General features: G+C 33.4%; 1 protein-coding gene across 5 annotated transcripts in view; it reads right to left on the bottom strand.

Annotated features, from left to right (window-relative positions):
• The window catches only part of CNKSR2 (connector enhancer of kinase suppressor of Ras 2), a 258,934-nt gene that overhangs the window by 121,887 nt on the left and 111,727 nt on the right, over positions 1 to 25,320 (bottom strand). For all 5 annotated transcript variants that reach the window (XM_082446969.1, XM_082446965.1, XM_082446966.1 and 2 more), the window contains exons 6-8: positions 24,851 to 24,970; positions 18,466 to 18,525; positions 14,736 to 14,804 (exon numbers count right to left, since the gene is read on the bottom strand). In XM_082446969.1, coding sequence (XP_082303095.1) covers positions 14,736 to 14,804; positions 18,466 to 18,525; positions 24,851 to 24,970 — 249 coding nt within the window. The remainder of the gene's footprint in view (positions 1 to 14,735; positions 14,805 to 18,465; positions 18,526 to 24,850; positions 24,971 to 25,320) is intronic.

The following is a 25,320-nucleotide window of genomic DNA, read 5'->3' as shown; positions in this document are numbered from 1 at the left end:
CATGTTAAATTACTTATCATCCTTTTAAATTTTTGAACACAGAATAAGTTTTGTTACTTTGCTTTTAAGACATGCTGGTTATGCAGTTATCTGAAATCCTAGAAGTATGCTTTAAAGAAACACATTAAAAATATCTATTATTCCAAGGTTTAAGAAATACACTTCACATTTAAAAGAGAGAATAACCTTTTATTCCAACACTAATGGATTAGAATTTTCCAGGGTGTTTTATATAAATACTTTGGGTCAAAATTTATCCTGGATTGCAAGCAGGACTTAGCAAATGGTCTGAACAGTGATCTAGTTTCTTCCTAGGTACTTAAATGAAAGGGAATGGGTGCCTTTGCCTATTATTCATCATGTTTTTGCCTCGAAAATAATGCTCAAACTGTAAAGAATGAGCACTTCCATCAAAAGAAGCACAGATCCCAGAGACTATGATGAAGAGGTACTCTGGACCACAGCCACTGTAGGATAATGGGAGACTTTAGTTTATATGAGTGACCATTCATTTAAACTATAACCTCTACTATAGCTGAATTGAGTGATGGTGAAGAGAAAGAGTTAGAACAAAAAAGAAGCAAGACATTATAATACTTAAAACCTCAGGGGTCTCAGATATGAATCAAAATGATCATTATGATACTTGCCTACCACGAATAAGAGGCTGCCAGTTTTTTGAAAAATCACATTAATGTGGATCAGCTACAGTAATGGAACTGGTCAAATGTCTCCCATTCTATATAAGTGGAGATTATTATGTCCCCAAAGGTACATTACTTTGATTCTGATTCTTCTGATAGCTAAGTAGTGTCCCTACAGCCATTTCTATGAGCCAAGAGTCAAAGTAAAGTTAGTTCAAATCCAAGTATTCATTTTGCTTGCCAAAAAAATATGCGAGCAGATTTCTGAGTTCCAGGTTTGGAGAGAGAAAACATACTGTTTATACAAAGAGTATAACCACTTTTTATCATTTACTTTATTTATTCAAATAATTGCTAACTATACTAAAGCAATTCAAATAATTGCTAACTATACTAAAGCAGTCAATATGATGACTGCACCCTTCTTTCAGCCTATCTACTCTTGACAACGAATTACACATTGATTTCTACCCACCAATTTCTTTCCATTTTCTTGTATGACATAATCATTGTGACGAGTTGAAAATTTTAGGGCTAGATGGTGTTTTCCAGTGTAACGTTCAGTGTAATTTGATTCATCCTGGTTTTTCAGTTTCTCTATGCTCTTTTTGAATACACAATTCCAAAAACCAGAATTGTTTCTCCATGAGAAAGTGAAATTGTTTTTTGATGAGAAAGTAATAATTTGGTTACTCTTAAATTTTATAGCTGAATGTTACTTAATGGCAGAAAATTATATAACTTTACTACTTTTTAATCAACCTTCCCACACTCACTAACATAAGATTAGCAATATCTTTAAAAAAGTGACCCATATGAAGTATTTATCTTTGACTCCCAAATTCTACTTTCACTGCCAAAAGAAAATGATTGGATAAGAGCACAGAGATAAATGTGCAACATGTGTGTTGCAGTACTGTTTAAACCAATGAAAAACTGTACATTATGTAAATGCCCATTAGCATGGGGTATAAAAATTGTGTAGAAAAAAGTTTAAAAGTAGCTAATGTACTTCAATTCTACTTTTGTAAAAAATTTTATATAAATATAGAAAACACAGAAAGCTATACAACACCATTAACAATGGTTACATTAAAGGGGAGTACAGACTACAATATATATTTTCTTCTTTATTCTTTTATTTCCTGAACTTTTGGCAATAAACATGTTATTTTTATAAACAATAAAATCAATAAAATAAATGGACCTAGTGTATGAATAGTAATATTCCAGTTAGAAAATCGTGAATTTTATGAAGTATCTAGTTAGGACTGTTTGTTATGGATGGAAAATTCCCACAAAAAAGAACAGAACCAGAAAGATAACACTATTTAAAACAGTAAAAGGTGGTGATGGGGAAATGACATCTGCTCTGGGCATTATACTTTTATATAATTATCAAAAGAAAAACAAAATTATTATTCAACTGTGCACAATAAGTCAAGAACTACATTATCTGTTGTTTTTTTTATTCAATGAACGATTTCAGTAGATACCTCACTTAAGTGTTAACTCAGGTTCATGTGGAAATTATTGAATAGGAATGAAGCTGGCTGAGTAATTCCGAGCCTATGTGTAACGTTTTCCTTAATAACAGGTAGGTTTTAGCTATATCAGTCCCATCCCAGGACTTGCATACATATAAACAGCAGCCAGACAACATGCCTCTCATGCGAATAATCCTTTTTTCCTTAGTCCTTTCTCAAGCTCCCTGACTTGGATCATTTCTTCATTACTTTCTATCTTTTCTACTGCATATTATTCTTAACAACTGTCCCCATTTATTGGGTTGTACCACGTTCTATTCAAGGGCAAATATGGCATGGTCTTAGAGCTCCAGGAAAAATAATTCTCAGCTCTGGTTCTGTGATACCCTCACATATCTTCGAACATATAATTAAATGTAATGAATTATTGAAATAAATTTATTTCTCTTTAACTGTTATTGAGATATTTATGGTTGACAGATTATAGGGGGACATGAGTAGATGGTATGATGAAATGAGGCAAGTATACGGGTTACAACTTCAAGAAATTTGGGAGCCCCGTGTTTGGAGCTAAATGTAATGGTACATACATGTCCAAATAGGTAAAATATATCAATGTGTATTAATCATTTTTCAAGATTAGTTTTCCATTTCCTCATTTGAGTTTCTGGCTATGATTTTAAAGTATTAAGTGTGATAGACCTGAATGAAAAGCCATGTGAAGATACAACACTAATATGAAAAATGATTGTAAAGTATTCTTTACATTGGGTGCAATGGAAGTCTTTCTGTACAAGGAGATACAGGGAGCTTTGAAAGAAGGAAGAAGGGAGCCTAGTGGGATCCTAACACAGGAAGGAATTAAATAAGATACAAAACTTTAAGAGACAATGGGTTTGGGATACATATGAAGAAAAACATTTTAATAATCAAAGACATCCGAAAAGGAATTGTCTGACTTGTGAAAAAGTGAACTCAACACCAAAAGAGACATTTAAATATTCTTGCACAGGCTAAAGGATTAGATTAGACTTCCAAAATCACAATACATTACAACTCTAATACACAGAATGGGTAGGAAAGCGCAAATAGATGACAACAGAGATGAGCTTTAGTAAAAGGATGTGGTCCTGGTACATCTCTGATTACTTGTCCTCCATCTTTTCTTCCTCCTTACAACCAATAAATGCAGGTATTTCCTCTAGGCTAAGTGTTCTACCCCTAATATTTCATGCTGTCTTCTTACAATAATTTCTTCTCTTCCCAGAGCTTCCACTAACAACTTGCTGCATGAATCCCAAATCTTTCTAATCATCCCTGCTCCCTATCAAGAACTCGTGACATATTTCCAACAGTTCAGTTCATCCATACTAATAGCTACTGAATAATCAAGCACCAGTAATTCACTATGCTAGATTCTTCTGTCTATATTACATTCCTTTTACTTATATTTTCATTCTTATGACAGCCCTAGGAAGTAAACTATTAAACCCATTTTACATGTGAAGAAACTGAAGCAAAAAGAGATTAAGTTTTCTTGGCCAAGATTACAAACATAGTAGTAGTGGTAGTTCAAATGAATGCAACACTTTAAAAACCAAACTCAGCTCCCTGTTCTCATTCAACAGCAATAACAAAAAGTTCCCTATCATCCTCTCAAGTTTTGAGTATGGAGTCACCTTTGACAGTTCCCCCTCTTTTTAATCCACATGTATCCTAAAGAATAGATTCTAGCAATTAATATTTCCTCTCACTGCCTTACTTCTGGCGTGGATACCTGACTGTTAGACTTAAAACAGAGTCCTAACAGCTCTTTCTACTCTGATCTTTTGCAGCTCCAAAATACTGCTACAGTATAGAAGTGTTCTTCCCCTCAAAACCTTTGAAAAGCTCTCCAAAGGCCTAACTAAAGAATCAATTCCTCAAATAGGTCCTTTGCCAATATGGCCATAGCTGTCTCATATTATTTTTCTTTAATGTGGTTCTTAAACTTCAGAATGTTAGGATCTCCTAGAAACCCCAGAGTTTTTGATCCAGTAGGTCTGAGGTGGGGCCCTAGAATTTACATTTTTTTTCACAAGTTCCCAAATGATGCTGATGCTACAGGTCTGGGAACCACATTTTAAGAACAGCTATACCAGACAATGAGTGTCTTGAAGGCAGTGACTTGCTCATGTCTAGAATATTTTAATATGTTTTTAAGATTAGATATTATAACTTATAGAATCACTAAGTATTTATTGTGTGCCTTCTATTTATTATGGATACAATGGTACTTGCAGTGCAACCTGTGACTCATTAAAAAGCATAATGAACAGGCGAGAGATGAGCAGGTCAATGAACATTCACAATAAATTAAGAGAAGTACGTCAATAGAATGGATACAGGGTGAAATGGGAACCTCCCAAAGGGGCATCTAACCCATTCTTGAGGGTTCAGGGAAGGTTTCCTATTAGTCTAAGCTGAATTTCTTAGGAATTGGACACGTGAAGGTGATGTGGAGGTTGAGGGAGTGAAGAAAGCCGTGAGACAAGGTAAAACCAGTTTGAGCAACTTTCGGTAGTTCAGTATGGGTGGAAGAGTTGGTGAAGTTAGCATTATGTTCCCCTCGAACACTGTGCTTTTCTCCTCAGCTATATCCTTGCAAAAGCGTTCTTCCTTCTACTTGCAATTTTTCTCCCACCTATAAAATCTTACGTATCCATAATGGCACTTATTAAATGCAGTACCATCATAAAGCCTCTTACAGCTAGAACCTTATTTTCCTCATGTGATCTCATGGTACACTGTTTGTATCTCTCCAGTGGCATTTTTTTCATGCACTGCCTCTTATTAAAGTTATATATTTTTCCTCACCCCCCCCTTCATCTACCCTCACAAAACTTTTTGAGGGTTTTTTTTTTTTTTTAGGATAAAAACTGAGTCTTATTTGTCTGGATATACCTGCAATCAATGCCTTACAAATGGCAGAGACTTAATCAGTATTTGTTGATAACTCAACTAGTGAAACGATATGGTGACATGAGAATGTAAATGTTTCAGAGACAATAAAGTGCCTTAAAACTCCAAAGGGAGTTTAGTTTTGTATGTAAAACCAAGATGTAGTTTTAAATTTTTCTCTAAATGTAATATACTTGATACTAAAGCTATAATAGACATTGTTTCCCTCAAATTACCAAACATACTTTCTTATAAATGAACATTAAAAAAAAACAGTATTTATATCCTGGATACTTCAGACCTAAAGTCATAGTGATTTATGACAAGGAATATAACCGTGGATATAGTTGCTATTTGTCATAGAAAGATTCTGCTTTATTATTATATAAACACTGTTAGGAAAGTTTTCTTCTAGAAAAATATTTTGTAGTGGTTGTACATAGTCCAAGTTTCTCTTTCTCAATATTTTAATAGAATATTTCATTCACATTAAGTTTATGGATTGGAATGAACCTTTAAAAACCCACTTATACATGTTACACAAAATATGCCTTATTATTAAAGATAATCTGCTTTTCACATATGCCGAACTACTACTATTACCTTCCTGATTGTCCAGGTAGCAAAAGTCAGTGTCCCTAAACAATGGCAAGTCTTACTAGTTAAATGTAATCCCCAACTTGGACATTGAAATGCATTTTATATACAACACAAACAGGATTAAAATTGTCCAAGAAAGTTTTTAAGGTATCCCAAGAGTTAAAAGCCAGAGGCTCTGCTTTCTTGTAGATGGGGCTTGTAATTGCTTTGATCAGGCTGAAGAGGATACCAGGGGTTCTTGGGTTAACACAACATAAGTGGGCAGGTCCTTGGACAATGGGTTGCCCAGATTAGATGCACAAAACACTTTGGGGTTGGTGCTGAAGAGGTGACACTCTTCCTTTCCTCTTTGTACATACAGGGAAGAAGTTGTCTCTGACCCCTTTAGGACTTTCTCTAGCCTATCTGATTTCGAAACAATAGCTGGTGAATTATTTGACCAAGATATGAAAAGAATCTCTACTCTATGGTCCCAAGTAGGCAAAGTTAAAAAATAAACATAAAGGTAAGAATGTAAGCCTATCAACTTAGACCTTCTTTACCTTTGTCACAACTGTATTTGGAGTTACAAGAAAACATCTCTACACATACAAGCAGGAAGATAGGACATTCTTAACAGATTTTCAAAGTTATTATCCTTCAGAAGACAAAGTAACAGATCCATTCATTAACAATTACACACGCTCCTGTGTATACACTGGCTCTTACTAACAGTTTGTAATGTATAAATGATACCTCTTCACAAAGGAAATTTCAAAGAGACTTGAAGTGTGCCTATATGAATGTCTGATGATATGTCACACTATACCCAAACGTTCTTCTGCTCTTTTTAAAAGCACTGAAGAGACTTAATTCAATATACAACCCATCACCCTGAGACTAATGACACTGTTTTTGCCAAATTTTTTGGTGCTGAGATATTTATTATAGTGCTCTGTTCCCCTGCATTACTAAAACATTTAAAAACATTTCAGAAGTAATGAATTTTGATACACAATATTTTTCAAAGATCCTAGAACTACTAAATTTGAGTACCAATCTACAAACTTCACCTTCACCTAAATTTATTTTTTTCACATAATACTAATGATAAAGTCTTACAATGTTAAACTATAGTATATTTGGAGATATCCTAATTTTGCTCTTCCACAATCATTCATTTACTGAATAGAAACAAAGAATTACCTACGGTTCAAATATAAAGAAATATAAGCTGAAAGGTATGCATTTGGTTAATTAACTAAATGCAAAAAAAAAAGTGACCTTAAATTCCAACATGGAGTAATTTAAATAGGTAATTCAGAGTATTCAGAAATGACCCAAGGTGTTATCTATTTTAAATAAAACCTTAGTACTGATATTTTTACAAACATGATTAGAAGAGATAATCTTGGGAGAACATGAAAGGAACAAACATTCGAAAAGAAGGAATATGGGAATTAAAAAGTTTTATTTTCATTAGAGGAAAAACTCCACAATTTTATGTCGTTATTCACTGAGCCACTCTTCACCTCACAGTCTCCTTAACTTTAAAAGGCACTTATCCAGTGAAATAAGACTGCATACATCAAAGCATTTGTTTTTTATGTGGCTTAATTTTACGGTAAAACTTGGACTGTGTTGAGCTGCTCACAATTTGAATTTAAACATATGTTTTGGTAGTTAATATTTTCATGTGCACTTCACAGACAGTCACATATATAATGTGTGTGCGTGTGTGTGTGTGTTATATTTAAAGAGAAAGCATAGAGAACACAGTTCCTCACTTCTGAAGATGGACAGGCAGTCCAAGAGAGAAAGCCAACTTGGAGACTACAAGAAGCTAGTACTTTGTTTCTCACCTATTGTACACCACCTTCCTGGAGTCTTTCTCCGTAACCAAGAAGTTCTGAGGGTTAAATCAGAATTTCTTGATTGGCTCATGAGGAAGCTCATGGGAGGAAGAAAATAATAATCATAATTTTTTCCATTAAGTTCTACAAATCACCCACAATGTTTTCACCAAAGGTGATACATTTCCATATCCTGTTACTTGCATTATCTCCTGTTACCAACACTTATATTAACTGCAGCCTTTGTATTGCTGGTATCTCTGCTTCTGTGGCAAGCTGATTTAAAAACTATGGGTATAGTTTAGCATCTTGAACCTACTGCTTGTCTCACCCTTCTTCCAGCTCAATACACTATTTGGTAATATTTTGGCCTCTGAAGGCCAAAAGTTTATTTTGGGGGCTTCATGGTTTACATTCGTATATGCTATAGAAAACTAAATTGAAGCCCATTTATTTTTATTTCATTATCATTCATGGTATTCTTTAACTTCTCCAAAACATAAAATTGAGTGAGTCTGAAAGATCCTGCTAGGGAGACGTGGAGAAGGAAGACAATCACATCACAGTGAAAGACTGTGGGGATGAATCTTTGGTCATATCATAGAACCTCATTCCCCCCAAAATCAGTAAGCTATTTTAAAAGAACCACAATAATACAGGTTTTTAACTAAAATTTTTATAAAGATATTTGCATAGGTTAAATTTTAACACCATTTTGTATTTGCATATATATGGAAATTATCACATTTCAGCCATTCCTTCCTATGTTTCATTTCTGTTCTCCTTGCAAAGACATTGGAAATATGTGTATTTTAAAATAAAGAGTCTTAGTCACCAAAGCTAAGGGATGAAACAAAGCATTGTTATCTAAAAATCTATAGATCCTATTTATAAGAATTCTGAGAAAGAATAAAAAAAAGTCTATACTTATGAAAAAATTCAGCTTAAATTTAATTTAGGAATCCAAACGAAAAACGTAATTAAAAGGAACCAAAGCCCTAGTATTCAAAAAGTAACATGTTTTAAAATCTACAGCTTTTCTATGAATTTTTATAATGTCATTTACTGGTAGACATTTAACAGATATGTGTATTTGAAAATACTAGCAAATATTGCAATAGATGACTATATTTATCAAAACAAAACCAAAGAATGTGTATATATGCATTTATATAGCTAAATAAACAGCATTCTACATCTTTATTAATAAAAAGTTTTAGTTTAAGAACTTCCATAATGGTTATAAATACTTTCACTGTAGAAGTTATCTTTAGAAATCATTTTATCAGAAATGCAACAACTCAGACAAAAAAGGTAACTCAGGGTCAGCTCTAAATGGGGCCACAGTGAACTCTCTCTGCCATTTGTCTCAATTTTAAATTCCCCTTATTGCCCAGTATTAGAGTAATAAGATGAGAGGGAATGTGAAAGTGATCAGTGGTTACATTACCTAAAATTTCAGCCACCAAGCTGATCAGAATATTAATTTAGTGGATGAAACATATATTTAAATCCTAGGGCTAAATAACCTGAAAAGAATGTGAGACTTTTATAATTATCCCTTGAATTTCCTATTTTATGATGTTCTAATGTGTTTCCCTTTCATGCAATAATTTTTTATCTTCATTAGGCAGTTAACTGTTATCTATTAATTGCCCACCCCTACTACAGACAGAAAGTAAATCAGGGAATTGTGACTGGCCAACTTTTGCCTTTCTGATAGATGTAGGAAAAGGGATATAGTTATTGACACTGATTTGCAAATGAGTTGCACACTTAATAAGCCAGAGTAGGTAAGAACATCAGCCAACAGATACAGTTGAAACATACAAAATAATCACTTAATATGGAAACCTTTTAAAATTCCATGTAAAATAACTGAACCATATTAACTGTATGTTGACACTGAAAGATGTTTCTAATAATAAAAATAAATTAGCTCTGATCATGTTTAAAACCAATTAGTCTTTTCCTGGTGAAGCTAGTAAGAACTGCATAAATACGAAAGAAATCAGGATGCAGAGATCTGCAGAAAAAATAAATTGGTTCACAGGAAGTTACCAATGTTAAGGTATCATACAACTTATCTCCTTTATATAAAGACTTAAGATAATTGTAGTTTGATAACAGAAAAATCATAAAATATTATATTGGATAATAAAGTAATGAATTGATTTCTCTAGGGAAAATAAAATATATAACTTATATCAATATGTGGCAATTCAAAACCAGTTTCCACACATCTCATCAAATCCACGATATTCAAGGTAAAATAAAAGAAAAACAATCTACCACCATCTCATAAATGACATACTATATAAGGTAGAACCTGAAATAAAATATTACTATGAGTAACTAAAAACTATGATGCATTATTTCTTTCAGTTTTTTGGTAAGTGTCTCTTCATGATATTTTTCCCTTCCAAAAGAGAACAATTCACGTGCTCTGTTTTAGAATACCAATTTCTTAGTATCCTAACGGAGTTATTTTAGGGTATTATCATAACCATTTATTAAGCAATATGTTAAACACCATGCTAACATATTTAATCTCTGTATTCCAACAACATCTTGTGTTTACAGGAATAAGAAAGGAGGTGCACCACAAATACTGCCATTTGAGGTCTCAGTTTTCAATATTCTGGTTATAAGGAATCATAAGATAAATACTTTCTCTTTTGAGAAAGGAGAACAGAAGAAAATAGGCAAGAATTAAAAAAAAAACCTGAAAGAGGTGAAGAATGGAGGAGAAATAGTCAAGTGAGAAGAGATGAGGATGGTAAAGGAAAGGAGAAGAAAACTGAATTAGAAGAAAAACCTAAAAAAATAAAGACAACAATTAAACAAATTAAAAAAGAGAGAGAAAAAGCACATCAGTGTTATTAGCCAATACTGTGGTACTGATTCCACTCAATGAGCCACTCCTTCCTTCCTGCTGAAGTCCAGGGGCAGGGCGGTAGGGTGAGAGGGAGGGAAAGGGAGAGCTGGGTTTTAATGGGTCACCACACTCTCCATCCATTCTGATTACGTTGGTTTCCCTTTCAAACAATACGTGCCTGTTGTTCTGGGGTTGAAGGAACAAGAGGGTGAAGAAAGAGTAAAAAATGAGAGACTAGAGTGAGAATAAGAGAGAATAAGGGAGACGCCATTGAGAGTTACATAAATGAAGTTAGAATGACCTTTCAAGATAACTCAATAGTCCTTTAACTTGTTCCCTTCTCCCCACCCACTCTGCCATCACCTGCATTCTTGTTCAGCAACGTTTACCATTTGGGGGTAACAAAACACACTAGTTTACAGTGTTCATCTTCCATCTCTCACTGATCAATGTCTAACACCCTATTTGTTGTAGTCTATATTCTTCTTGACTATCCCAACCCCGTTATTTCCCAGTAGGATTTATAGCCCCATCTATTGAACCATTTCTTGCCATAATGTAGTCACCAGGTTCCAGAAGACCTTCCAAAATAATAGTGAATATGTTTTAGTATATACACAAAATAAAAGGAAAATTTTCCAAATGCTGGATTCAACCATCACATACCTCACTCTTTTCAACTGATATCCCTAAGAAGAAAATATCTGTTTTTAGTATGGATAGAATCTTTATAACACTTACACACCAAAAACAGCATTGACATGAAATTTTAACAGATTCATTAGGAATATGCCCAGATAGATTTAATAACTGTAAGTAGTCTCATCAGCTAAAAAAAAAAAAAGTGTTAAAAGTGCATCATGAGGGCAGAGTTGTTGGTTCAAACTATGCCGAGGTATCTCCCAGAGAGGAATGTAGTGGCAGATGAAGTGGAAAAAATCTTGGGAGATTCCAGCAGCCTTTGAGGAGTTGGATCTTCACTGGCAGGGAAGACATGCAATAGGACTCAGTCTGCTTTGCTTGGATGTTCATGATTTTTTCTTCTTCCTACCTGGCAGCCACAGTTTCTCAGCCACAGAAGTATGTTGATTAGAAAAGCTTAAAAGCCACTTATAATAAAGAATATAGCAACGTGAAAAAGGACATAAAACTTCCAGTTTCATTTCAAATAAGAAAATGTACTTTTTTTAAAAAAAGAGCAAACTAGAAACACACAAACACACACATCTAATTGGACATCTTGAAGATATACCATACTAGCAATTTCAAAAAATAGTATTTGAATTCATCTGTGATTATTTAACTTTCTCAGACTTTTAGGGAAAAATTTCACATTGCTTTTACAGGTATTTTATAATAAGAAAAGTTATCGAATTTTATATTGTACATTACTACCTGTAGCAGTAGGAAATTTTAGAATTACAGAAAACTACTAACTGGGCTAATAACATTCAAAATATAAAATTGAATATTACTCTTTTCATTATTGAATCTAGATTGGTATAGAATAATATTGGCAAAATCTCACTATTCTGGTCAGTTAATTATTGGATTAAAATATCATTAAATATGTATTTCAGATGTATTAGGCCATACTTTAATGTAATTATTATTTCATAACCAACCCCTAATGTCCCTGGTTATGAATGCAGGGACAGAAGGGGTAATTGCAGACTGCAATTAACTTATATTTGTTTCAACTAATTTATCAACCTATCAAACCTTTCATAGTAATAAAACTCAGATAATGTCCATTTCCCCACGTCTGTATATTGTCTGGTAAGAAGTTAAAAGCACTGCACAGACCACAATGCAGGCAATAGCAAGAAAAAGAGGACAGAGTAGGGTGCATTTAATGAAAGGTACCATTCTTGCACAACTATGCCTCTACTTGAACACAAAGGAGACAATCTGGTAATTGATCACATTATTAAGGAAGGCTACTTTCATGGAATTCAACATAATTTCCTGACAGAGAATGTCTCTATTATCAACCAAAATCAATTTGTAGGTTGTAGTAGCAGTCTGTCAAGGAACTGGACTCCAATTGGCCCAACTGTTGTAGTAGGTAAAAGGGAGGAAGGGAGGTTGGAAAGTTAGTTTCTGTTGAACTCCTAATGTGTGCCTGGCATTGTGTTTTACATATCTTGTCTATCTGAAGGAAAGGAGTGAGTGAAGAAGTGGCAGTCAAGTTAAATTTCAACCCCATTTCTAATTTCAGTTCAGCTGAAGCACTACCCCAGTTACGTAAATTCTCACTTCCTGTCTTCTTCTCTACCCTTGGCTCCATGTAGTCTCTCCCTGAATCCTGGGGTTTACTTACAGGATTATTAGAATTCCTCCTCTTTTGTTTGATAATTTTATAATTTGACTTTGGGGAGGGAGTATAATAAAACTGAAGTAAGAGCATGGGCCTTGTAGTCAGTGAGCTTTGAGCTGTGGGTGGGTTAAATAATCATTCAATCTCCACTTACACCTTCTTCATAGGATTATTGTGAGGAGTAAATGACATAAAATATGTAAACTACTTAGCATGATGCTTGGCACACTGTAAGAACACAGTAAGTGTTGGCTATGGTTATTATTATTAAAAAGATAAAGTTAAATAGTTACCACGACTCACTTAAAACCATAAGTCAGTTTCAGAGCAAAAACCGAAAGCAAGTTCCCCCAACCATCATTCTGTGTAGTTTTTAATATTTTAGAATATCCCTGTGATGCAAAGATGTGTTGACACATTCTCACAGTATATAAATATCACCAATCCATAGAGATTTTATTAGTTCACTTGAAGTCTTTTAAAGACTTTCATATACAATAGACATGAGAATCTTTGCTCCACAAAGAGTATCATTTTAACAATTTTATTTTTCATTAGAGACTAATCTCTATCCTCTTAGAATTGACCAACTGGAAATAGGCCCAACTATCCAACAGATGTCATATTTGTTAAGGTCACATTGTAGAAATGGAGGCAGCATGAACATTAGAAGCAGCAGCTGCTTTATCCCACTGCCCAAAATCCTCATCCTAGGGGACAAGAAACTTTACTCAAGACAATCACTTTGTATAGTTTCTAGTAATGAGAACTTATCATCAAAACTGTCATAGTGTAGACAGGCTCTGTCGATGACCAATATTCTCCATTAATTAACATTAACTAACAATAATTAGTATTAACTTTACACCCACACATTTAATTTTTCAAACTTTCATTAACTTTTATTCACTTAGATAATGAACTCATTGAAGAAACATCATAACTTTAATTATCAGTGTTCAGGAGCCTCTCCAAAATATCACAAACTTCTCAGTTTATTCAAAACCAAAATTGAAATAGCGTCTGCCTTAATATCAGAATCACCGAGAAAGATCAGACTTTTCACATGAGTCTTCTTACCCCCAAAATACAGCCTTTCTTCTATGACTAGAACATGCAAAACCAAATTTAGTTAAAAGGTACAACAGGAAATAATTACTCACTCTGAAGAGTTAGTGAGCCATAAGTAGAATATTTACCAGGAAAAAAAACCACTTTCTTTTAAAATGAGGATTATTAATCAATAATCAGATTATTTTAATTTTAACTTCATTTTTTAAAAACTTTATACTTTATTTTGGCAGAGATAGATCAACTGAGACAGAAAATAGTCCAAAATGAAAATCAGATGATGTTCATTTTCTAAATCTAAGATTAAGAAAAATTGCCCTTGAAAATCTACCGTAGGCACAGAATGCCACTGTCATTCTTAGCTAGAAAGGGAATCGTGAGGTTCATAGAGCAAAAAAATTATATGAACTTATTTAGTTAAGTGCAATAGTTTTAAAACTTAAGCTATAGTCCTCTTTTGGGAAATGAAAAGCCAATTCAGCTATTCCAATTTAAATTTAAAAACTGACATTAAAATAAACCAATCTGCCAGACACTTTAATGAACAAATCAATGTTAAAGTAGATGAATGAATGTATGCTGTTACAAAACATATCTACTAGGTAATTTGATAATTTATAAAATGAAACTTAAAAGTTATATCGGGAAAAGGTTGAATTTGTATGCACTGTCACTTTAATTTCTATACCAAAATGATCACCCCAGTTCATAGGGTAATATTATCCTGCACCTGTCCATATAGAAATGTACATCTAAACTCAGCCACCACCAATATTTCCTCATGTTCTTTTAAAACTATGCCTTACATTTCTTCAGATAATTAAGAAAAATAGTTATTTTTTAAAAGGCTATTCAATTATTTTGTACACAAACAGGCCTTTCATTCCATTGGTATTCTTTCAAAGCTTTAGGCAATCTTTATATTAGTTCCTCCCACTGACTTGTAAGGTAATTTATACATACCACAGTCTGATGATTAACTTGAATCACTTCATCACCAGCATGGATTTTCTTGCACCGATCTGCAGGTGACTAAATTTAACATAAAGGAAATGATAAAGAGCATAAATTTTATCAGTCATTTCTTCTCTATGGAAACACTACAGTAAGTTCACCCCTTTAAATTAGATCAAGAGTTAATTATAATCTTCAAGAAAATAAACTAGCAAAAATGGTTACTAATATTTGATATACTATTTGTATTCTACGTATAACTAATGATAGAAAGCAGGAATGTAAAACAATATATAGGCATTTATGTTGTAAAAGACCAATATGTTTCTGACAGCATTAAGGGAAAATGATAATTGCACACTTTAAACAGACAACCCTCTCAGGCTCTATTGGGCAACTGGTTCAAAAATATATATGTCAAAACATTATTTTTTAAACGTTGATCTTTTTCATTTAATACAAATAATTCACATTAACGTCAGCAAACACATATTTTCAAGTACATGCTTATGATCGGCATCAAAGCTTTGTCAACTAATGATGAAATTGCTAATTTATTTCATCATTAATACCATCAATCCTGAATAAATGAGAAAAGCAAATTAAAAGATGGATTGCCATTTGTTCAAAGTTACATTATATAACATTCTCTCTCTAAGTATCTAACTACAAGAGAATCCTATTTCTTATGTTTCATACAGTGTAACGTATAGGCAAATAAAATCACATTAAATAAACTAAAATGCCAGCATTTCTACAGGATGTAACAATTTTATCATTTTTTTCCTTTACTCCCCAAAGACATTAAAAACAAAGGCAAGCAAAAAACAACTTTGGTAAGCTAATGTTGAGAAGTTTTATGAAGTCTTTAGGAAACTAAAATGAGATTTAAGACAGAAATTTTATAATATTGTAGGTATGGATAATGAATTTAAAATTCTATCCTTTATTTTCCCTCTAGTGACTATCGATTATTGATTATGCATATTATTAGACATTTTAATGATAATATGCATATGGACTTTTGAATATACAGATGTGTTTTTATGAAAAAATATATTTGGGTATTCATATGTGTGTTAAGTTATCAAACACAACTATAAATACTGTAATATTACTCATTCGTATCTACTGAAAGCTAAAGAAGAATGATATGGTGATGCAATCTGCAAAGTAAAATGCTACTTTTGAGACACTGGAATAGGATTTTCTTTAAAAGTGATTTCCAGTTCCTTTAGTTTTTATTCATTTCCAATTTCCAATTATTTCCAAAATAAATACGTCTTAAAACAATCAATTCAACGAATTTAAAAATTCACAATAAAATTATTTGTCAGAGGCTGGAATCCGAGATTAGATGGTATCTCAGGGAATTCCAGTTACTGAAGTAATAACACAACCATATGATTAAGAGGGTAGTTCATCTAGGATGTGAACCCAACCCTAAGAATAGTGTCATAACAAGAAAAAACAAGTATTTACTTTGCAGCACCTACCAAATCAAACAAGTACCATGTAACATTTCTGAAAAGTTTGTAAACCGAGCTGTAACTATAGAGTCAGTTCCTGTGCTTTTGGCTCACAATTGATCTTTCTAAAGGAGAGTATGAAAAAAAAAAATCAAGCTAATGGCTCTAAGTCATGATGTAAAAGAAAATGACAGTTGGTACATAAAATTCAAAGAAACTGAAACAACTTTTTGCACGGATGAGTAAAAAAGGAAATAATTCATACAAACTATAGACTTTCAGTGTTAAAAGAGCTATTTTATTCAAACCCCTCATTTTACATAGGAGAAAACTAAGAAACTAGGGCACAGCAAAGCAAAATAACTTACCCACTTAGTGAGCAGCTTTACTAAGACTCAACACAGATCTAATGATAAATGACTGAGGGTACCAAAAATAATTAAATATTTTCAAGAAAAAAGAATTAAATGATACCTCTTAATATATGGTTTATATCTGAACTACTCATAGAATCAATCTTTCTTTGGTCACTCATCCATTTATCAAATATTACCGAGTAATATAAGCAATGCATATAGGGCTCAAGTTTTTTTTACAGACTCCATACAATATAGAGAGATATGTTCCTATCAATACTTCAAGATACAGTTAGTTCAAAATGACCATTTCTGTGATTCCTTCCCTGATTTCACTTGGCAACATTTACTGTTTTTTCCTTTGTCTATCTATGCAAATTTCACTACCTGTTTACACAGATAAACCCCTACTTTTACTCCTTAGGGGCAGCAAGCTACTTTAACTTAAAAATTGTTTCAATACCTAGTCCTAAGCCTGTAACACAGCAGACATGAGGCAGAGGTTTGTTAAATGAACAAATGAATAAACAAAGTATCAGGGGAATGTACACACCAATGAGAATGATCAATCAGTGACAGAAGCATAGTTTATACAGCATCTCACTGCATTTAAAAATTTTAAATAGTTGACAATATGCATATAACTGATATTCTTGATCCCATATAACTCTCATATTTAATATCAATGTGAAGCCAGTAAAACAATCCAACTGCAATGTATATTATGTTTCACCATGCACAAGAAACTAAGCGAAGTGGAGGGGGAAAAAGATCAATAAATGATTAAAGTAATAGGTGAATCAGGTGAAAAGAATGTTGTCTTTTTAAAGAGAAAATGCTGGTAAAATGTTGAGAACAATAATAACTTGAGATTAACTAATTCCACCTCAGTCTTCTTTGAAGGAACATGGTATAAACATGCAACTTGTCAGAATTTCTAAAAGAAAAAATTTCAAAGCTCAGAACCTGCTTAAGAGAGTGGGATGGAAATCTGGGACAACCAAATGCAGAAAAAATGACTTACTATGAAATTCAAATCTATTACACTGATCGTGTTAATGTCCAACACAATCACTTCACATTTCTGTAGCTCTTTCTTTATAGCATAGTATTTCATATTTATTAGCTTATTTGATTTTCACAACAACCTAGTGAGGTATGTAATGCAGATGATATATTATTTGATATATTATTTCCAATTTACAGTTGAGGAAATTAAAGCAATGATAGAGTAAATGACTTGCCAAATATTACACTGCCCTTAAAATGCAAAATTGGGTGTAGGGCCTAGGCCTAGGGACTCTGACCCACTGCTTGCAGTGGTTCTCAAACTGGAGCATGTCTCAGAACCACCTGTTAAAACAGAATCTCTTATTAAGAAACAGGCTGGTCTCCAGAGCTAATTCAGTGGGTTTGGGGTGGGGCATTCCCACGGGAAGCTGATGCTTCTGGTCCAGGGACGGACCTCACTGTGAAAACACACTGATCTATACCATGCTGCCCCTCCACTGAATTAAGTTCAATTATACTTCAAGTATTCAGAAAGCCTGACTTATCTGATGTTTCTTTCTTACATGAGTTAAGTTTCCTAATAAAACTAAACTGTCTGACAGATGGAAGTGGATTCTTTTAGATGTCACAATAACTTGTCATGAATCAGAAAATACTTAACAAAGACAAATCTCTGGCTGTGAACAAAAAACATCCGATTTACTTCAGGTAAACAGCTATTCTAAACTAACTAAAATGACTGAAATTCTCCCCAAAAAAGCGCCTACTAACTCAATATGTCTTTTTAATTTATATCCTAATCTGTTCATGTCCTCAGAAGTCAACCTCAATTATGTGTTATATAAGTTGTTTAACAATAAAAGGAAAAACACACACCAAAATATGAAATGTTAGAATACTTACATTTTCTGTAGTTCCAGTAATTACATGGAGGCCATCATATGTTGATTTAATATACATACCCTAAGAAAAAGACAGCATAGAAAAATAAGTGAAGCAACTGAAATATTTTCAAGTATATTATAACCTCATTTACAAAAAAAAAAAAAAAAAAGCCCTATCAAATTAGAATTGCCATTGCCCCGGGGATGAATCCATGATCCAATAAGGCTGTCTTTAAACTGGTAAGAAATTCCTCTCTGAATGTTCTGGCTTCTAAAGTTTGCCTGAAGAAGCCTGTACTCAGCTTAATCAAATGATTTCTTGAAAAGTGCACTGCCTATGAAACTTACGAAATGCAGCATGGTAATTCAATATCCTGAAGGAATAACACACCTCACTCCCCTCAAAATCCATACTACATGTTCTGTGGCAAAATAAAAGTTACAATGGGAAATTCAAATATTGGGATGTTATTAGCTTATTATACTTGATTCATATTACACAATAAAAAGTAGGTTTCTCCAGAGCCACTACAGAAATACTGGAGACAGAAGAATGATAAAATATTGTTTATATAAAATTTTTTTTCTGTTCCTCTTTTGTGGTATCCTACATTTTCTGCCTTAATTTCTTATTGATGAAGTTTTAATAATTACATCCAATCATCTCTATATCAATCATTAAGAGGCGGAATTCCCTGGCGGTCCAGTGGTTAGGGCTCTGTGCTCTCACTGCTGAGGGCCCGGGCTTGATCCCTGGTCGGGGAACTAAGATCCCACAAGGCTCACAGTGGGCCCCCACAAAATTTTTTTAATTCTAAACAAAAATTAAAAAAAATAATTCAGAGGTAATGTGTGGCAACCCCTCCTTCCAACAAAGAGGGTGAGATTCCATTTCCATTTAAATAAAGCGATTTTAGAAAAAGCTTAATTAAAGTTTAAAGATTATCCAGAAACCTTCAAATTGTGCAAGCTTTAAGAGCAAATGAAAGCTTTAAATTATGCATAGTGACAGGACCTTAAAAAAAAAATCACAAGAAAGTATTCACATTTTAAATATTGAAATATTTTCACTTAAGTAAATCAGAACAAAAATAGATGATTCTGTGAATGGCCTTTTTTCCTGTTTAAGGACGATTCTGTTACTTTAAATTCTCTTCGGGTAAAAATTAACTGAGTTTTACGTCTAGATAACTAGTGGGAAGCAGCCGCATAGCACAGGGAGATCAGCTCGGTGCTTTGTGACCACCTAGAGGGATGGGATGGGGAGGGTGGGAGGGAGGGAGATGCAAGAGGGAAGAGAAATGGGAACATATTGTATATGTATAACTGATTCACTTTGTTATAAAGCAGAAGCTAACACACCATTGTAAGGCAATTATACTTCAATAAAGATGTTAAAAAAAAAAAAAAGTGCTTTGCATCTCAAAATATTGACTTCAAAAATTAAAAAGTACTAATTTTAATAAAGTTGAAGTCTGAAACATAAGGGGCTTAATAACTAACAACAATCATTTCAGAAAAAGCATATATTTTAACAATTATGTGAAGTAGACAATTACTATGTTAATTTCCTATAACTTTATGTCAATTATATATTTCTATACCTGAATACACATGTATTTTCACTGAAAATAAGTAACAAATAAAAACAAGAAGCAGTAAGTTCATGGCATGGAACTATTAAGAAGTCATTGGGTAGGTTTTAATTCTGAAAAGTCATTTCAGTAATGTCATATGTCTAAGATGTTGGTACCTAGAAAAATGGCTGAGCCTGGATCTCTGATGTGAAACAAAATGAATGTAATTTTAAAAGATGTTAATTTATCTGTGAATTCTATTGTGCTAAGGACTGTTTTAAGTGTTTGACATTTATTTCACAATAGCCTGTGTGGTACAAACTGTCATTATCTCTGTTTCAGAAATAAGGAAACTGAGGAGTCTGCCAAAGGAGGTGAAGCCAGGTTTCAAGCCCAGGCAATCTGACTCCTAACCACACTCTCCACCATGAGGCTCCTAATTTACAGATTTATTAACAAGAGAGTTGTACACCTTCACTTTTCTTATTAGAACATAATATTTGGAAACTAGATATTGAGTCAAACATTCACTGTTTAACATCTATTCTAAAAAGACTAAGACCTCTCTAGCACACATATACTACGTGCAAAGTGGTTATAAAGAGTAACTGGGGGGACTTCCCTGGCGGTCCAGTGGTTGGGACTTTGCCTTCCAATGCAGGGGGTACGGGTTCGACCCCTGGTCGGGGAGCTAAGATCCCACATGCCTTGCGCCAAAAAACCAAAACATAAAACAGAAGCAATACTGTAACAAATTCAATAAAGACTTTAAAAATGGTCCACACTAGAAAAACCTTAAAAAAAAAAAAAAGCTCTAAAAAAAAAAAAAAAAAAAAAAAGAGTAACTGGGTTTGATATTTTACAAATTTATTTAAATCACCCATCTCTTCTGACAATTATAAGCAAAAGCTTATTATATTTTTCTCCACACTTCTTTCAACACTGTGCATTACTGATTATGAATTAAGGTGCTGGACAAAAAGCTCTATATAATTTCTTAAAATGATTGGGTCATAGAGAAAGTCTAGTCTCCTAAGAAAAATGTTTAGAAAAGTCATTATATTCATTGGGATCATAAGAACTCATGGAGATAATCTAGTTATGACTAATGAAATAAAATTCCTATGTAATTATTGCACATACCAGGAACTTTTAAAATGGCAATTGTAAGATAAAGCAAGTATCTATTAGTTATAGGAAGAGGATTTCATCATTATTTATATATAATTAAATGTTATGTAATTTATATTAAAGCTAATTTTTTTCAGATGAAAAAAATATTTTTTAAATGCTTAAATAAAGAAGGATAGAGCTATGTATACAGAGTTCAGTTCTAGCAACTTCACAGTTATGAGCAATAAAATAGAAATAAAGCACATTTTTAAAATGCCACAAAGAATGAAGATATTTTGTTTTATGCAGTATTTTCATTTCTAACCTCAATAAACCATTAGTTTTAACTGCTTTTAATAATCAAGACTGACTTCTTCAGATTTTTTATCTCCCTCTGGTAGTACTAATGAGAAAAATGGCCAAAAGTCAGGCACCAAAAGAAAGTAAGAGAAGAAACAAGTTGCTTGGATGACTTTCAAACTAATCATCTTCTGAATAATGAAGAGTCCACAGAAATACATCTGATCACTTGGTCACCTCTGAGAAAGGGTCAAACAGCAGGAGGACATGTAATTCAAATGGCTCTTTTTCTGGAACTGAGATAAATCTGGTCTTCCATTTCATCAAAATCTTCATTCTTCCTTCTTGCTTTTTTTTTTTAACCAATTAATTAATTCTGGAGCTGACTCCAACAGCTCCCTCTCTTCTGTTCAGCTTGCCAAAATGACATTTGCTTCACCATCTCCAAATGGCGGTTAACCAACGGGAGCCAAAGCCACCTCACAGTCAAGTCAATGGAAGAAGGCATATTTGGAGATAGTCCAAGTGCCTAAACAGCAAAAGAACTCTCTGAGGCAAAGAGGCTTCCCCAAGGATGCTCCCCAAGCCCTTTCCTCTCTATTCAACCTATCTCTTGGCTCTGATCTAGTTTTGATATGTTCCAATAGCTCTCATTTTCCTTCCTTTAACTTTCTGCTAATTATTGTTGTTTAAAAGCATTTTAGAAGCTAGTTTGATATATTTTAACCATTACTAAGCACATTTCCCACCATTCCTTATAATGCTCAGGACTCTCAAAACTAAGAAATCCTAGGAGATTTGACTAATTAGGTAGAAAGCTGATGAACAATCTATCCAGTTTATCAGTGCAAGAACAAAGCAGTTACCTTTTACCTATGTGAGATGTTCTGTTTTGAAAGAGCCAAAGACCGGCTGCAGATGTTTTAAGCTGATTAAACTTCATTAAAGCTTGGTATTCTCCCACATCTTTCTATTTCTTTCCTTCATTTAAACACTTCCTATGGCTAAGCACATGCTAAATGTTACCGAAATCCTCAAATCTATTTCAAATGTGACTGACTAAACTTACTTAAAGGTGGCTGATTTTTAAAATGATGCCTTGAGTAACTCATATAAAATTTCCATTTAGTCATCTCCCCTTTAACATGAATCACAAGAAATGGTTTTACACTTAACTCTTTTTATTAATATTCAACACGTTAGCTTTTTCTTTTCCTCCCTTGGAATTATTTTCCCAATGAAGTGTTGCTGATCGTCCTTTAAAATGGATTTCTCTAAGTAGTTCTAGTTTTAAAGTCATTCTCCTAAACATCTCATACCTCCCTTTAGCAATCCCAAGTTTAAATGTGGGATAATGGAACAATCTTTGTTAAGTTGTACCTCATTTAGATTTACCTGGATTTAAACCCTGCCTCTACTGTATATTACCTCTATGTCATACACGGCAAACTGGTAAGGATCTGTGAGTAGGTAAGGATACCTACTCTATAGAGTTGTGAGGATGATACCTGGAAAATGGTAGGCACTCACTTGTTCTCTTTTCTCTACCAGCTGTCTTCCAGACTAACTGAATCTGGTTCTTAGCATTTTAAGTTCATGACTATTTCAAAGAGCAGACCCAGCTCTATGTACTTGAAATTTAAAAAATAAAAGACCTGTCCAGGGCTATACCTTCATTGAAAATGAAAATCAAGATTTCATCAAGTCCATTAATGAGCAATGTGTTGACTCACTTCACATGGTTATTTTTCCCCCATTATTTCAGTGGTAATTAGAGGGAAAAAAACAAGCTCTTTTCTTAGAACAATACCATCCTCAGAACTGCAAACTCATAGAGCTAGAGGGAGCTTTAAAGAGGATGTAGTCCATCCCTTCCTACCCCCAACATTCTACAGATGGAAATATCAAGGCCAAGGAAGTTAAATTTACTCCCTCACCTGCCCCAGATCACACTCACAGCTCTATTTTATGTAAGTGATTTGTATCCAGGTTTTCTGTCTCCTAATCTAATTAGTTCATAATTTTCCACTCTGCAAATCATGCTTAGAGAGCTTTCTTTCCTTCAGAACTACTGAAAGGGGAGATATTGAAAGGAAAATCTTTAATACTATGGGTGGAAAGATGCTTTAAATAAAATTGGACGTTGTAAATGTGACCAAAAAGAATAGTAAGAATTTAAATCATAAATATTACTTCAAATAAGTTTATAAACATTAAAATAAAAATTTTAAACTAATCAAAGATATAACATAGATATAACACTTATAGGTTACAATGATGACATACTTTGGCTATGTCTGAGATGCTGAGTTCCATCTTTCCAGGAAAATACAGATAAAAGCCACAACAAGACAAGGAGCTACAGTTACCCAAAAGTAATTTGTTAAGTAACAGGAGAAAAGTCACTCTATAGAATAGAGGGCTTCAAACCAAAAAATCACTGGTGACCAACGAAGGCTTTGCCCTCGGAAACAGTTATACACACACACACACACATACATACAGCTGAAGAAGAAAGGCCACATAAAAAGTTAAACCTGCATAGAGATCTTTAAGAATATATTATCTGAATTAAGTTGTTAACACTAGTTTTCAAGATTTCTACTTTCTAAACATCATTAATAGTATCCTTGGAAAATTCACCTCTAGGGAGAAAGTAGAAACGCTGTAGCACCAAACTAACATGTAATAGTTGTGTAGTAGGTAAGATATTCTACAGCCAGTTTCTTGTTTTGTGTCTCTCCCTCATTAATATTAATATTATACGCTTTCTTTCTAGAGGCTCATTAAAGGAAAAGCTCTCCCTTGGGTTAAATTTAGAACCAATACAATTTTTAATCAGGTGAACAAAATATAGAAGATGATTATCTTTATTATGACATAATAAAAAATACATCTCATAGATGTTAGCCTAGTTTTAGCAATATCCACCTGCTTACTCACCCTTAAAAGAAAGAGTAGAATTATAAAGAATATCGGGTTTGTTTAGCTTACACAACCTAAGGGAAGAGAGACCTATTAAAACTGGAACAAACAAAAGCAAAATAAACAAAACACTCATTTGCATGGGCAGGTAACACTGTGGTTCTTATTATAAAACTCATAACTTAAACTTCCTTTAAACCTAAGGAACTTTGGTAGGGGGTGAAAAATGTAATTAAAGCTAATTTATTTAGCAAAGTAAACAGGATAATTCAGAAATCACCATTTTAAATTCTCTTTCATTTTCATTTATCTTTATAAAACTTCTTATCATGACTGACTCCCACTACCTCAATTCCTCTAGGGAAAAAAAACCCCAAACCATTCAAAGTTTGTTAAAATTCAGGGATTCTCATGTTTGGGGGCTGCTCTGCCCATACCATTAGCTGTCTGTTGATGGGTGGTGGCTTTGATAAACATGGTATCTCTTACCAGCCCTTCACTTGGTTTGATGTTTGCCAGCTGAATCACTTCAAGGTGGGCAGACTGCGAAACTAGAGGATCTGATGACAGGGATATGATGTGGTCACAGACTCCAGAAAGAGTTTTACACTGAAAGCAAACAAAAAGCAAAAAAACATTATGGTAAATACATGTTGTAAGTAACATATAAATCACTTTTTATTATAACATTTTTTACAAGGAAAAATAAAAAACAGTAGAAGAAAGTAGTTTGCATTTTATTTTATAAAGTCTGTATGAAAAAGGTATTCAGGTTAAGAAATACCCACACATAAAACACACCTATATTCTAAATTATGGATATAAGAACTATACATCAAAATATTCAAGAAAGTTATGGTTATGTTTTGTTTCTATTATTTGATTCATCAGACCTAAAATAAAATGATTATTTCTAAACAATCTTAATAATCTGAAAACTTCTTGATGCCAACCGTTAG

This window comes from Balaenoptera physalus (genome assembly GCF_965194825.1).
Source record: "Balaenoptera physalus genome assembly, chromosome: X".
Classification (NCBI taxonomy): Eukaryota; Metazoa; Chordata; class Mammalia; order Artiodactyla; family Balaenopteridae; genus Balaenoptera; species Balaenoptera physalus.
Note: the sequence above shows the minus strand (reverse complement) of the source record. Positions and strands in the feature narration are given on the sequence as shown.